The sequence below is a fragment of the Nematolebias whitei genome, chromosome 20 (assembly GCF_014905685.2).
Source record: "Nematolebias whitei isolate Nwh7 chromosome 20, NemWhi1, whole genome shotgun sequence".
NCBI classification, from domain to species: domain Eukaryota; kingdom Metazoa; phylum Chordata; class Actinopteri; order Cyprinodontiformes; family Rivulidae; genus Nematolebias; species Nematolebias whitei.
The window spans coordinates 33,561,111-33,576,380 of NC_056517.1; the positions used below are offsets into that span (position 1 = coordinate 33,561,111).

A 15,270-nucleotide genomic window follows, 5' to 3' on the forward strand; every position below is an offset into this window, starting at 1 on the left:
GCATGGTTTTACAAAATAAAAGCGTAGTTTGTCTAAACGCGACATGAAATACGCATGCGCAATCGTTCCACTCCACGTAAAGCCTGGGTTCGTTGCATTTTGACGCGAAACTATGACAAGTTTTAAGATTTCAATATGATTTCTAGATCATATCTTAAGTTAAAAGATAACCAATCGTTCCAAGAAATAAAAAGTGTAGTTGTTCAGACATTGTTGACAAACAGCAAATACGTATGATATAATTAACATATTTTGAATATTAGACCTATGTTCGGCCCCAAAACAGTCATAAATGTAATATAAATAAAAAAGAATATCTAAGTACAGTATTCTAAATTTATTTTAAACAAAAGAATTGTTGAAATCCTGTATTGATACAAACGTCTTAGCTGTCTGTTTTTGTTATTTTTATTATTCTGAAATAGATTTTTATTTTTGTTACTTTATTAATTGATTGTTCAGGGACCACAAAAATCTTTATTTTCTCTGTTGAAAATATTCCGAGTGTGCATTAATCTCTGGTGTCCTCTAGTGGCCGAAGTAGAAACTACACCACCTACCACCACAGAAGAAGAAGAAGCAGAGCCCCGGATGTAGAGTACATATCTCGGAAACAGGCCTCGACTCGTCCTTTTTCACGAAGAGCTAACCACGTTCGTGGAGTTCCTTCCTGGCTCACCGCTGTTCGCTTGAGTTTCTCCCGAATAAGTCGGTCAGGAGTTTTCAAAATGGTACGTGCTGTTTTAGGAAATCAACCGCTAACTTCTGGTTATGATCAGATAACCCTATAGTTTATTTTAACTTTAAATTTTTAATCTAGTAGCATATTGCTAGCACTAGCTTTCGGGTTCCCGCCGGATACAGTTCACAAAACACAAGTTTAACAAGAATCGCAGCGTTTTTATGATAAACCTGTTTTGATAGTATAGCTTTGTTTTCGATGTTTTCCTTATAGTACGCTTAACAATTCGTCCGAAATCTTTTTTTAAATAGTGCTTCGTTTTAGTTTTAAAAAGGTCAAAGTAAACACCTGGTTATACATTTTGCTCCGCGTGTGAGATGCGTTCACTGTCCGACGTTCACTTGTAAAGTCTTAAACTGAACCAACAATATTTTTTAAATAGTTTTTGTTACAGCGGTTTGTAATTTTTTTAAAGCAATCTTAGATTATTATTCCATTCTTATTCAATTTATTCCATAACAATCATTGTCCCCATGTTTCTGCAGCCACATGGGTCTTTCATCCTGTCAGTGGCTCCTTACCTAATGTTTGTATTTCAGTAAACCAGAATACATTTTAGCAGTTTTCATATTTAATGTTTTGCATATTTATTGAGTTTTTGCAGCAATTAGGCTCCAATGATACGAATAGATTGGGCTGCCAGTTTGCACTCTGCTTTTTAAATTAAAAGTAGTAGATATTGTTATTGGTGCACAATGTACACGTGTTCCTGTCATTTCAGTACAAGAACTGGCTAAATATGACTTTATGACTCGTTTCTGGCAGGTTTACAGTACCAAAACACAGGCCTGCTGTAGTTGCTGTATTGTTGGTGTTTTCTTGAAACTGTGCCGATAGTTTTTATAAAAAAATTCTATGTGGGCAAAACTGTAGCCTGTATTTTAAGCTGCAACTTCACCAGAAAAGTAACTTATTTCCAGCACACTCAAACTGCAGAGAATTATTTTGCACATCAGTTGGAAATGAAGCATCAAAATGCAGCGTAACACATCTTGTTATTCATAAAAGCAAAGAGGTGAAAAGGAAATAAAGGCCTGCCTTCATTGAACGTGTCACTATAAGCATGTACAGGTTTATGCCATTAAAGGGCATTTAAGTGTTTAAACGCAACAAGCTTTGTTTGTTTTTTTTCCCTTGCAGGCTTTCAAAGACACCGGTAAGGCACCCGTTGAGTCCGAGGTCGCCATTCATCGCATCCGCATCACCCTCACCAGCCGTAACGTCAAATCTCTGGAGAAAGGTGAGCGAGCGCCGTTCATTTTGTGTGAACAGTAAAACAGTCTGAGCAGTGAGGAAAAGAACTTGACAGAAATGAACCGTGGTGATTGTATACGCTATTCTGAGCCAGAACTTGGAACAGAGTTATAAAAGATTGGCTTTTTGGTTTTGTGTATTTATGTCCTTTTTGGGTTTTTTCAACAGTCTGTGCAGACCTGATCCGCGGCGCTAAGGAGAAGAGCCTGAAGGTGAAGGGACCCGTCCGCATGCCGACCAAGGTACTGGAGATAATGGACCACATTAACTGTGTTAACGCTGATTATAAGTAAAACTCTGCCACATTTAAATCCTAAAACGATGCACTAAATTATTGGAATCTGTCGTTTCCGTTTTAGACTCTGCGCATCACCACCAGGAAGACTCCCTGCGGTGAAGGGTCCAAGACCTGGGATCGCTTCCAGATGAGGATCCACAAGCGCCTCATCGATCTCCACAGCCCGTCTGAGATCGTCAAGCAGATCACCTCCATCAGCATCGAGCCGGGCGTGGAGGTCGAAGTCACCATCGCAGACGCATAAATGAGCCGCAGAGCAGGTTTTCAATAAAGAACTGAGAAAGGAAACTAAATCTGGTGTCTTGTGTTTTAAGTGGAAACAAAGATGGTGGATGGAGCAAACCGTGGCTCTGAATACGAGCATTCCACCTTATATAAAATATATAAGCCGGTGTTTTGACAAAAGCCTTTTTAAAGAAACGCTTGAATTTTGTCCATTTATTGTTTTTCCTCCCAAGATGCATTGTTGAATAAGATGAGAGGAAAAATCACCTGCAATCAGAAGTGAAAGCGTTTTCAAAATATCTTCTGAATCACTGAACAAATTCTAATGAAACCCAGAAAATGATCACCTGATGTACACCTTCAAATTATTTTATTTTGACAGTCGACCCAATTGAAAGTGTCACCCACAGCTGATCAACCTTTTTACAGACGTCGAGCTAAAACTTGTGGTAGTAGCCGAGAGTCATCCCTAACATACTCTTTGAGTGTAACGTTATACTCAAATGGCTACAACTCAACATAAGATGATTAAATTGTCATTTAAAGTGGTTTTGCTTCAAAGTTTAAAAGCCCTGCTTGAGTTCTATGTTGAGTAAAATCCCAGGGCTCTGATTGGTCACACATGATGATGCGTTTGTGCTCACCTGTTTTCAATTTGATATAACCACAAGCTCCTGATGGTGTTCAGTGATTGACCTTCCTGCTGGTGGTGCTGAGGTGAAATTGGTGCTTTTACCAAACCAAAAATAAGCTTGTTCCAAAAACCTTGGAGATGTTTCGTGTCAGGATGGGTTCAATCATTGATCTGACTGAGGACTCGAGTCTGTCTGTGGACACGGACCTGACTGATCAGGATTTTCTCTGCAGTCCTACAGTCCAGCAGGTAAGGGTACCCATGGTGCAGCCGTATCTGTGATGTTTACTTCAACTGATGGGAGGGACTGAAATAAGCTTCTCTTCGTCAGCCTGAGCCACAGATGATGCAAATCTACCTCAGAGTTCGGCCATTTTCAAATGAGGAGCTTGACAACAATGAGGAGCAGGTATGATGTGGAAATTGCTTCAGTTTAACAGGTGTGCTCTTTTGAGGGACTGGACTATGATCAATTCTTAATGTCTTCGAAATGTTGAAGAGGAACAATGTACTGCCTGAAAACTTGATACGTTTCAACTTCTCTGAACAAGTTCCAGACTGATTTTGAACAGTAACTTCAAGCGCCGTTTTGAAACTTTGTTAAAATCTTCCCCTCTTGGCCGTTTCCCCCCAATTCTCCAGTTTTTAAGTTCCAATCTTGATAAATTTGCTTCCATTCTACAAGATGTACAAGAGGCAGCATAAGGACAAACTTGCTGAGTCACTGGTTGCCATGGTGATTCCCCCCTTTTGGGAGGGTAGAGGGAGTGGTCTCGGTATTATTCATCAAACACAAACTAGAAATTGGGTCTCAAATAAATAAACTTTTGCTCTACAAAACCTTCAAGTTGTATTAAAGAAAATCTAACTGTAGAAAAAAGTTTTTTGTGGCCATAAGTGATTTTATTTTTTTTTTTATTTACTTTCAGTGCATTTTTATAGAAGATATAGATTAAAAAGACATACTTCTGGTTTTGATAAGTTAATTTTAAACTCATAAAGAAGTTAATGATTGTGTGCTTGCTAAGGGGATTTACAAGAATAAGACCTATAGCACTGAGACATTTTGTGAAAGAAGACAAATGTCTTTTTACCGTATAAACCGTATGGGAGGTGTGACAATTGAGATTAAGATTTGCTATAACTTTGGAACATTTTACGGTTAATCTTTAAAAATCATAAAACCTAAACTGTGACTATGTTAAAAACTGTTAAAAGATTTCAAAATGCCACACTGGTCATATTATTATATCTAACTTTCTTTGACCCATTTAAACTGTTTTGTTTGTGAAATGTGCACGTTTCCAGCACGGGAAACCTTTTATTTCAGTGTCATACCTTTTTTTTTTTTTTTTTTCTTAACTTTTTGTAAATTACTGGGAATCTGCTTGAGTTTAAACATAAACTCAAACTTAATTTTTGTTTCGCTTTTCTGTTCAGGATTGTGTTGTAATTAAAGACAGCCAGACGGTGGCTCTAACTGCACCCAAAGGCTCGGCCAACATGAAGAGCAGTGAGAAAGGGGTTGGGACGTCAGTCCACCAGTTCTCCTTCTCAAAGGTCAGGATCGGTTCGAATGAGCCTCTTCAGGTCTGTACTCGTGCAAACTACATCGTCCTCCTCCTGTTGAACCTCAGGTTTTTGGACCCCAGTCAACACAGGCTGAGCTGTTTGAGGACACTGTAAAAAGCCAGGTGTCTGATTTCTTAGATGGAAAGAACGTTCTGATATTCAGTTATGGTGTAACCAACGCTGGGAAGACCTTCACAATCCAGGGTAAATGGCACAAACCCACTCTGAGCTTTAAACCCAGTGACACTCTTAAAATCTAGATTTAAAATCTCATCAGGAACGACCAAAGAGCCTGGGATACTCCCCCGAGCACTAGAAGCCATCTTTGACTACATCAGAGGTCACCAGTATGATGGGATGGATCTAAAGCCCTTCCTCAGCAACGCAGCACAGAATCTGGATCCTGACCAAGTCAAGCAGGAGAGAGCTGCTAAAGCTGCCGTTCTTGCTTCAGTCCATTCAGTTCAAGAAGTAAAGTCTTGGGTTTTAACTAAACATTTGAACATGTGTAGCATCACAACTTGAATATTTTTCCACTCCTCCAGGAAAGCGATCTTCTGAAAACCAGTTCAGAGCCCCAGACATCCTCTGACACCGTTCTCTCAGCCACTTCTTCGTCCCACAATCAAACAGGTACTCCAATTTATTAACCTTTTATTTAACCAGGCAAATCCCACTGAGATCACAGATCTCTTTTGCAAGGGAGGCCTGGACCTGAGGCCCAACATGCCGAGTTAACACTCTTCTAGTTGAAACACTGTGAAGCTAGGCCTTTTGTGCAAGACGATGCTCTTTCCCAGTCAGAACAGTATTTGTCATTGTCATCAGTATTTTTGCAAGGTACCCTTGAAAACGTAAAAGGCAGAAGCTCAGTCTTGTTGCTTGAAATTTGAATGTATTCACAGAATATGATGATTTTCTTTTTTATTTGGGAGGAAGGCAGCGTCACTCACTGCAGCGTTGCTCATAATGCAAGAAAACCAATTAAATTTACAGTATTTTCTGAGTTCTGACTGGTTGTGAACCAGTTTGTAAGGCCACATTCTGTGTGTGTTGCTTGCAAAAGTGTATTCCACAACTTGTTGCTGACCTCTACCCACATCAGAACCACCTTGGCAGCTTCACTCATGATTTGATCTAGTTGAGTATGCTTCAGGACTTGAGGACCAGTTTAGTCCATCTGTGGTGGTTTTTAGAACTCTAAACTCAAGGCTGTGGTCTTGGACGGTTTATTAGGATAGCTCTTGTGCAGGTGGCAAACTCCTTCTCTAGTTACCCAAATAAAATTGAGGTTTAAGGTGCCTTTTTTCTTTTTTTTTTGAGATTTTGTCAGTGCAGCAGAGGCCTCAAGGATGACATGGTGTAGTTCAAGATCACCTGAACTCTGGGCTGCCTGAACCTGTGGCTTCACTTTAAAGTTGCAGGGTACCCAGTGTGAAATGCATTCGGGGCTACCTACCAAACCATAGAGGAAGTGATGTATACAGTGCACCACTGGAGAAAAAGCATTTGTGTCTTTAGCAATTAGCCCGGTCGACCCTAACCGCATCTGCACGAAGACTTGCTGCTGGACAGCTGCTCCTCATCCAGCAACTTCTTCTGAAGTCAAAATCCCTCGATGTCCTGTTGCAGGTTACTCAACTGACCTGCGTCACGATCGCGCATGACCTTCTCGTGATCATTCAGCTCGATTTTGTCGTGAATTTGTGCACCATGCAAACGTATCGTAATCAACTTTTTTGGGGGGGATTTTAAGTTAAAAAAAAAAAAAAAAAAAATCCTAGAGGATTTACTCTATAAATTTAAGACTACATTTTTGAGAAAAGTTATTACCTTGATCGATGTTGAGGATTTCAAGAGCAAAAACCTTTAATTTTATTGTCTATAGAGAATGTGGCAAAAATGCAAGTGCTGCTTATTTAATTGTTCGTGATGTTTACAAGTTGCTAGTCTCTGGATTTTAATAATTTTTTGGTTCTTTTGTAGCGTTGGCCAGCAGTCCAACAGAAGAAAGCGGGGATCTGTTCGCCTTATGGGTGTCTTATTTTGAAATCTACAACGAGTGCGTGTACGATCTGTTCCAGCCAGCTAAGAAACGAACAGCTCTCCGTGTGTGCGACAACGGAGCTGGAAACACTTATGTTAAAGGTGTGGAAAATGTTCCAAACCAGATCAGAGGCGTAAATCCTGCGTCTGGTTTTTGAAAACTCAAAGTAAGATCTGGTTTGGTTTCAGACCTCCAGTGGATTAACATCCAGAATCTGGGGGAAGCCTGCAAACTTCTCCAGTCTGGAAATAAAAACAGGAGCGCTGCAGTTACTAAAACTAACCAGTCATCGAGCAGAAGGTAAACGATTTAACTTTGTAAAAATTATTATTATTAATTTGTGTTTTCTTTTGGGTATTGAGTGATCCATTTCCTTTGTTTTGTAGCCACAGCATATTTACCATGAAGCTACTGAAGATCGAGGGCCAAAATGTGAAAAGGATCTCGGAGTAAGTAGAATTTTTCAGAAGTTTCAGCGACTCAAGTTCAAGTCTCATTGTTTTTCACCAGTTTGACTGGAGCTAGAAAAATGTAGTAATTATGGTAAAATATTAATCTAAGCCTTTAAGTAAAAACCTGAATGTGCACAAGAACCCATTCTCCCTCCTAAACTCAATACATTGTCACAATTTTCTGCAGCGGTCCCAGCACCGAGTCTCTTCAGGTCTGTCTCCGTGATCTTGGTCCATCTAACCTCTAAAGTTTTGTCCATTTTGCTGATTCAGGTTGGATGGGTCTTAATAGTGTCCAACAGTCTTTTAAGTTGGTTTGAGGTCTGGTCTTACTGGTCCATTTCAGAACATGTTACTGGTTCTTCTTAAACCGGTGTAGCGTTGCTTTTATGGGGTCAGTGTCCTGCTGAAGAAAGTGCCATGTATTCTCATCACTGTATGTTCCCTTATGAAATCTTGTGCTCTGCATTTAACCCATCACACGTGAGATACACGCAGGTGGAGCAGCGGGCAGCTATGCAAGCGCCTGGGGAGCAATTGGGGATTGCGACTTTCTGGTCCCAAGTCGGTTGCTCTACCTCCTATACCTTCTTTGACCCTTCCTGCTGGAAGGTCACCTTCCATCCCAGTCTCGCATCTCTAAAGGTCAAGTAGGTTCCCATCAAGAACTCTTTTTTTTTTTCAGATGTTTCCCAGTCCTTGCTGTTGGAAAAGCAATCCCACAGCATGAATCTTGAGCTATTGAACGTAGGACAACTGGGCTTTTGTTTCTTGGCTGTTTCACCTCTCATCCAAAAGCCTTTTAGTTCAAATCATCGGTTGGGAGTTCCAGACGTTTTAGTTTGTTGATGGAACAATAAGGTAACGTTGCATGGGTCACTGACCCACCCCTTCATCCTGTGAGTTGTTCAGGCCGTTGACACTTGTTGAACGCTGTCTAATGCACCCAACGGGATGTGGTTATGTAACCATCTAGAGAGAGACTAGTCAAGAGTGCACTTTAGGTGTTTGACAGATGAAACCTGAGTCTGACACTTCGGGTTAATGTTGGTCAAAGCAAATGACTTTGCTCAGTCAGGGTTGGTGTATATTTTTCTTCCTGGATGTTTATCTTATTAATGTCCTCCCCCGCCTTTGAGTTTTGGGAGATGACCCCCTCTTGGTATAGTGCCATTTTCATTTTCTAATAAAGTTCTATGGCAGAACTGGCGGCCGGGCGGGGGCCAACTCAGGCCAAGGGATGAACTCAGTTTGGTCCACCAATGGGTTCATTTTAAATAAAACTAGATTTTAAACCATAAAACAAACTTACTTGATGGCAACAACTGTTTGATGTCCAGCCCCTGAGGTCTTGGCTTTCAGTAATTGTGCCCCCCTGAACAATTTGGTCGAATAGCCCTGTTCTATGATCAGTACTGATCTGTATGTATTTACAACTTACTCTTGGTCCTTTTTGTGGAGAGTTTCTTGGTTTCTCAGTTGATGGTAACCCTGACATTAAGTTGTAAGATAACAAACCGCAGGGCACTGAGGTGGTGAATACTGTGTAAACGCATGCGTTCCTCAGATTCTCTCTCTGTGATCTGGCTGGATCTGAAAGATGCCACAAAGCCAAGACGTTTGGAGAGCGGCTGAAGGAGGCCGGGAACATCAACAACTCCCTCCTCATTCTGGGAAAATGCATCACCGCTCTCCGCAGCCATCAGATGGACGGGTACAGGAAGCGATCCAACAGGTGCCAACGCTCCGAGTCTAGTTGCAACTCATCGGGTCTCTTTGTGTGTTTTTTTTTTTCTTCTGTTAGAGCAAAAAATGGCTATATTCCTTTCAGAGAAAGCAAACTCACCAAGCTCTTCCAGGCCTTTTTCTGCGGCAGAGGAAAAGCATCGATGATCGTCAACATTAACCAGTGTGTGTCCACCTATGACGAGACGCTCCACATTATGAAGTTCTCCGCCATTGCCAAACAGGTTGGCATGATGCTGTATGGAGATTAATCCACAAAGAATCTCAAAAAGACGATTTAGTCTACTGACTTTTATATTTATTTATTTTTAGGTGGTTCAGTTGATTCCTGACAAGCCTGTGGAATCTCACATTCCTTGTTTGTTTGGTCGAGATGGGAAGCCATTGGAAAGCTACCACTCTGAAGAGGAGCTGCTAGATGAAGATGATGAGGCTGATGTGTCCCTGCTGCCACACAGTGTATAACTTCTGAGATCTATCCTATTTAATCCTCATTTCACACGAGTTAATTGTTCCAACAGTGGCAGGTATTTTAAGCAAAGTCCATTCGGAACTGCGTTGACTTGTCACATGTCCACATAAGCTGATGACGTGCCTAATAGACTTTGACATGGGAACAAGCTTGTGAATTTTATTAGAGAACTTGAAGTTGGTGAAATCTTATCAGCGCTGACACTTTTAACATGTTATCAGGACTATGGAACCATCTGGAAGTGTTTCATGGACAAATCTCAGTCTTGTCGTCAAATGCATATGTAATGCGTCTATAAATGTGTCTGCTGGTAGATTTATTTTATTTTTATGTCTTAAACCATGTCCTGGCAAGGTCTGAAGAGATCTTTTTTTTAATGCCAACTATCCTAATTGTCTTTCCCCTTTTTCTATCTAAAGAATAGGGGCCGCGCTTCTAGGAGCTGCAGCCACGTGCACTCCGCCCATCTTTCGGACGACCGTATGAATTACAACTTTGTTGTACTTCACTGTGCATTGACAATAAAACTTATTCTGATCTAATTTAGCAGACGCAAATTCCAGTAACAGTTTTCAAAATTAACAAACACTAATCTGCTTAATGAAAAATGAGTTCCTCTGTTAGCAGATTAGCGGAACTGTGCCCACCACTGTGAAATACAATATAACTGCATTGAGAAGACTATAGCATTCTAATTTGTAAAGCTCTCTTTACCTTGGCCATGCGCTTTGGGTCATTGCAACAAAAGTGAACCTTTAGCCCAGTCCTGAGGCCGCAGGATGACGTGGGAAAGTGTTGTCCAGGTGAATGTCCCCAGTTCAGTGATCGGTGTTTTCATGGGACCAGAGAACCTGGTTCCTCAATTTAAGAATCCTTTAAGTCTTTGGGGCTGATGAGGTTTGTATAACAACTTGGCCATTAAATCCAGATTATTGGAGGACTGCAGATTGACCACTGGGTCCTTGGTCACCGGTCTCATTCCCTTCTCCCTCATTCGCTTTTTTGTAAAGAATAGTTCTGGTTGCATTTCTTGAATTATACAGTTTTGCTCTTTTTTTTTTCGCCGCCTGTTCAGTTATCTGTCCAACTTCAACACATTTTCAGTCATTCAGCACTTGGCTTTCACACTGTAGTTTATCCATTTAATGCAAATTTATCTTTTTACCCAAAGGGTGCTTTTATTGTTCCAGCCAAGCCTGTGTCTAACTACTTTTTTTTTTTTGTTTGTTTTTTGTTCTAGGAGTTTCTGAATATGATCGATATTCTACGAACCAAACTTCTCGCTGAGCGAAGGAGAAACTTGGTGCAGGAAATAGAAATCCGTAAGGAAATGGGCGACGCCATGCTGAAACAGATCCTGAAGAGTGAAGAACGTCACAAGTCGGTCACCCCCAAGATTTTAGCTAAATTTATGTTGGTCTTGGATTAATTCTAAGATCAATGTTTGGTGTTCATTGCGATCATATTGTTAAGTCGACAGATTGAAGAGCTGAGGGAGCGCCATGCTGAAAAACTGGAGAACACGTTTGAGATGTACAAAGATGCAATCAAAAAGCATGCCTATCAGTGTGCCTTAAACGATCTGGAGGATAACTACGTACCGCTCGACGAGTTCAGTGCTGAACAGAAGAAAGCAGAAGTAGGTTTCTTTTGTTAAACATTTTGTGTGCTGGAATAACGGGAATAAAAGTAGTTCAGTCTATTTGAAGCAGGTTTTTTTTTTTTTTTAAGTTTAATTATGACAGCACAAGCTGATGAGCTAATGGTTAGTCAGAACATCAAAGTGTATTGCGATCTTAAAACAACTCTGGCGTCCAAAGGTCTAGTGATTCTCACACATGCTGTTCTATAAACCTTTACATTGCCATTAATTTAAATGTTCTATTGTAGTTCCAGCAGAAGTATTGGAAAATTGTCATATGAAGTGCTACAGCTAGCTACTGCTGTCATAAACCTGCAAATTGTAAAATTATCTATAAATTGGAGAATTTAAATTAGATTAATTAGTTGGTAGAGCTGCTGCCTCTCAGCGAGCAGGTTGCCCCAGTTCCAATCCCGACTGGGGGGCTTTCTGGGTGAAGTTTGCATGTTCTCTCCATGCATGCATGGATTTTCCCCGGGTACTCCAGTTTCCTCCCACAGACCAAAAACATACACGTTAGACTGATTGGTAACTCTAAATTGTCCTTATGTGAGAGTGAGTGTGAATGGATGGTTGTCTCGTTTGTCTCTGATGGACTGGAGAGATGTCCAGAGTTTCCCCTGCCTCACACAGTGATGGCTGTACATGGGCACCAGGGACCTGAAAAGGAAGCGGGTAAAGATAATGGATGGATGGATACTTTATTAATCCCAAGGGACATTCAAACATCCAGCAGTAGCTACAGACCAACACAGGAACCAACCTAGAACCTCTTGTAAAGTGACCTAAAGCCCTTAAGTACCCTTCAGAGTGCATTACCCTGCCAATGAGGTGTTGCAGTCATCTGGCCATGGGGACAAAAAGTTTCTCAGTCTTTGTAGAGCAGGATTGTGGCAGCAACTTATGACTGACTGCCCTCCTGCCTGCTGAAGATGCAGGTGGCGTGTATTTTGTCCTGGGTCTTTCTCTCTGCTACAGTCCTAAAGAGTCCAGCACTGAGCCAACCTTCCTTGCCTGTCTGTCCAGCTATGTCCTTCTGGATGCTGTCTCCCCAGAACACTACAGTCCACCATAAGACACTGACCACCACAGATGTTGAAGGTCCCCGGTCTCAAAAACTACAGGCAGCTCTGCTCCTCCCTATAGATGGCATTTGCATTCGCTGTTCGGTCTGTCGTCCCAACTGCAGTCCAGGTATTCATAGGTCCTGACCACATTGGCCCTGTTAACAGATGCTGGGTGAAGATTACGCTTGTTCCTTCAGAAGTCCATCACAATTTCCTCAGTCTTGGAGGTTTTCAGCTACAGTTGCTCAATACCATCCCCTTAAGCCTTCCACCAGGCTCCTGTATTCCTACGTTTGTCCACATCTGATACATCCAGCTTTTAGTGTTTGAGTATTTCTGCATGCAACCGAGCTAGAAGTCAGATGTGTCCAAAATAAACAGAAAAGAGTAGAGCACTCAGCACAGCGCCCTGTGGTACTCCGGTGCTGCTCAACATGGTGCAAGATATCATGGTCTTTATTCTGACAAACTGTTTCTGTGAGGTAGTCCAAAAAAACATTTTAATAACCAAATTGTCAACTTTTTATTTCCTACCACCTCTGTAGGCCCTTCAACACAAAGTGTCAGAGTTGGAGAGCTTGTTGTCCAGAGGGGTCTCTGTGGTTCCAACCATGGAGCAGTTCTGCCAGACGGAACCGTCTACCAATGCAAGCAAAGCAGGTTACCTTTTTTATTTTTATTATTTTGTGAAGTTGCAAACTACTTTTAAGACTTGTCAAAAATAAAACCTTGTCTGTTTTGTCGTCGCAGAAGACGATCAATTCCAACTACTTTACAAAGAAAAATGTGCCGTGGAACGAATGTTGGAAAACAATCTGCAGGTAACAAAGGCAAATTTTGAAGTGATTTTATTTTAAATACTTAGGGGCTGTGTTTGGCTTTCAGTTGATTTCAGCCCTGGAGAAACGGCTGAGGTCAGTTAATGAAACTCTCCAGGATGCAAAGGATGCCTTCCAGGAGAAGTCTGCTCTTGTTGAGGATCTGCAAAAGAAACTGAATGATCAGGTGAGATGATCTCAATATGTTGGTGTTTGATTAAAGCCTACCTGTCCACAAAAACATTTTTCTACTGGTCCTCTACCGTGGGCGAGACAAAAACCTCGAGGAACAGATGGTAGTTCTACCATTTTTATCAAACTTAAGGAACTTTGTAAGAAGGTGACAACTGTTGAGATTATTCAGAAATGGAGGAAATGCAAAATGGATATCAGTCACCCTTGGTCTAGTCGCCATGTAAGATATTTTGCCTGGGACGAAGATGGGGAATGTGAGGGATCAGCCCACAGCTTCACAGGAGGGGCTTGTTCATGACCTGAAGTCAGTCAGAACCACCTTTGGTAACGCATTACGTTGAAATGGACTGAAGAAATCTCAGAGCGTAATGAGTACAATGCAATTGGCATTCTTAATGTCAAAATATATCTAAAGGATAGTTTAACAGGGGCAGCTGTGGCTTGAGTGGTTCGAGCAGTCGTCCTCCAATGGGAGAGTTGGGAGTTTGATTCCACTAGCGGTCACATGAAGTGTCCCTATGCAAGCCACTGAACCCATAGTTGCTAACACCTCTGTCCCATCGGTGTATGAATGTGATCTAAAGCACTGATTGGTCTATACAGATTCAGATTATCTTTGTAGAGATCTAGTGTTTTGTGAATGTGGATAATTGTGTACGGAGGTAAATGACGGCATAGATTGTTGTAAGTACTTTTGAGTATCTTGATTAGATAGAAATGTCATGAGTACAGTCCATTTACCATTTATACAGCACATCACACTATTGCACATTAGGGAATGATTGCAAATGGCTATGGTACATTTGTGCAGTAGGTGCTGCGTGGCATTTAATGCCCCGTGGGATGAAAGCTGTTTTTTAATGCTCCTATACATCCTGCCTGATTGCTGTGGTTGGAACAGGATGCAATCTTTTAAAAATGTGGCTTTCCTGAGACTGGGAGCTGTCCAATTCTTTCAGAGAGGGCAAGGTGCACCCAGTAATCTTAAGGGGCAGTGTTGACCCCCTGAAGAGCTCTGGCTTTCTCTTCAAGCATGGCTGGTCAGGTTGATGCCAGACCATAATCCCTAGTCTGCTGATTTCACTGCGGTAAGGTGCCAATGAATGAGTCATGTAACATAAAAACTTACACCTTTTTTTTTTTTTTTTGTAATGGTGGGTGAAATCCCCTCCCAAGATGTATACAAACTTGATCACCAGTAGAACAAACACATGTTTTTGTGTGGGTAGCAAACTTTATTTGCTCTTAGAAGTGCAACAGTTTCACATACACTGGTGAAGATTCTCATTCATCCAGAGCATGCTAAATTCGTACCCAGTCATTTTCACACCGATCAAGAATTTCATCCATGTGATCAGAGTTGCCCTTCTGTGAGTCAGACCCCAACAACCCCTATTTTGAGGAGTGAGAGGGCAATCTGCATCTGTATCTAGCTTACCTCAGCTTTAACCCGAACCCCACACTGTCCTTTGAAGTGAGAAAGCTCCTCAGATGAGAAGTGAAACGTCTTTTTGAGTTCTGCATATAGAACTCGTGATCGTTGAAATAAAAACGGGTTTACTTTTTTTTTTTTTTTTTTCCATTTGTAGTCGAAATCTATGGAGGATGTCTTGCAGCAGAATGCGGAGAAGGACCAGGAGATCTCGTTGTTGAGGGATCAACTTGCCAAGCTCTCCCAGAATTCTCCTGTGCAGCCGAAGGCCAAGAGAGGCCTCCTCGCCAACATCAAGGAGGCGGTCGGGTCGCCTCGGAAATGTCCCATTACCCGGAAGAAAATGACCATAACTCTGAATACCGATCACTGACGTGTTTTTTTTTTTTTTTTAATTTTAAGTTGGCACATTTTAATTGTTTTTACTTTTTAAAATTCTAATAAAATTTGACATTTTCAGACTTGTAATGGGTCGTAACTTTTTCTCACGGGTCTGCCTTTGTTGCTTCAAATCGCTTGTGCACTATCAGTTCCTGCTCTGAGTTTTATATCAACATATCTGGAAACTACTGGAGTGAAATATTTTATACTGCACCGTTTTGATAAAGTTCAGGATAGTTTGCAACAAGTAGCTTTAATGTTAACCAGCAGCTAATGAATGCTTTCAAATCATT

The 15,270-nt window shown here is 41.3% G+C and overlaps 2 protein-coding genes and 1 non-coding gene across 3 annotated transcripts; all 3 read left to right on the forward strand.

The window, feature by feature from the left end:
• The first annotated feature begins 43 nt into the window (after positions 1-43).
• rps20 (ribosomal protein S20) lies at positions 44-2,587 on the forward strand. Its single transcript, XM_037693987.1, has 5 exons — positions 44-87; positions 533-731; positions 1,883-1,982; positions 2,165-2,238; positions 2,356-2,587. The coding sequence occupies exons 1-5, from the start codon at positions 44-46 to the stop codon at positions 2,536-2,538; spliced, it is 600 nt and encodes a 199-aa protein (XP_037549915.1). The 3' UTR covers positions 2,539-2,587.
• On the forward strand, positions 2,025-2,092 carry LOC119426924. The gene has a single exon (XR_005187640.1). It is a non-coding gene; the product is annotated as a small nucleolar RNA U54 (small nucleolar RNA).
• A 705-nt stretch (positions 2,588-3,292) lies between the features above and the next one.
• Positions 3,293-14,971, forward strand: zgc:56231 (uncharacterized protein LOC406257 homolog). Its single transcript, XM_037693771.1, has 18 exons — positions 3,293-3,402; positions 3,485-3,562; positions 4,594-4,713; positions 4,791-4,929; positions 5,003-5,196; positions 5,271-5,358; positions 6,712-6,873; positions 6,961-7,072; positions 7,159-7,221; positions 8,792-8,938; positions 9,029-9,194; positions 9,283-9,429; positions 10,683-10,822; positions 10,916-11,081; positions 12,697-12,811; positions 12,902-12,972; positions 13,037-13,156; positions 14,754-14,971. Exons 1-18 carry the CDS (start codon positions 3,307-3,309, stop codon positions 14,967-14,969), a joined length of 2,340 nt encoding a protein of 779 aa, XP_037549699.1. The 5' UTR covers positions 3,293-3,306; the 3' UTR covers positions 14,970-14,971.
• The last annotated feature ends 299 nt before the right edge of the window (positions 14,972-15,270 follow it).

What these genes read in the sequence shown, in the direction of transcription:
- zgc:56231 (XM_037693771.1), top strand. Translation starts at nt 3,307, where the DNA reads ATGGGTTCAATCATTGATCTGACTGAGGACTCGAGTCTGTCTGTGGAC. An exon ending in TGTTGGAAAACAATCTGCAG is followed by an intron (nt 12,973 to 13,036) that starts GTAACAAAGGCA and finishes TTTGGCTTTCAG; the next exon opens with TTGATTTCAGCCCTGGAGAA. An exon ending in AAAAGAAACTGAATGATCAG is followed by an intron (nt 13,157 to 14,753) that starts GTGAGATGATCT and finishes TTCCATTTGTAG; the next exon opens with TCGAAATCTATGGAGGATGT.
- rps20 (XM_037693987.1), top strand. Translation starts at nt 44, where the DNA reads ATGAAATACGCATGCGCAATCGTTCCACTCCACGTAAAGCCTGG. An exon ending in GGTCAGGAGTTTTCAAAATG is followed by an intron (nt 732 to 1,882) that starts GTACGTGCTGTT and finishes TTTCCCTTGCAG; the next exon opens with GCTTTCAAAGACACCGGTAA. An exon ending in CCGTCCGCATGCCGACCAAG is followed by an intron (nt 2,239 to 2,355) that starts GTACTGGAGATA and finishes TTTCCGTTTTAG; the next exon opens with ACTCTGCGCATCACCACCAG.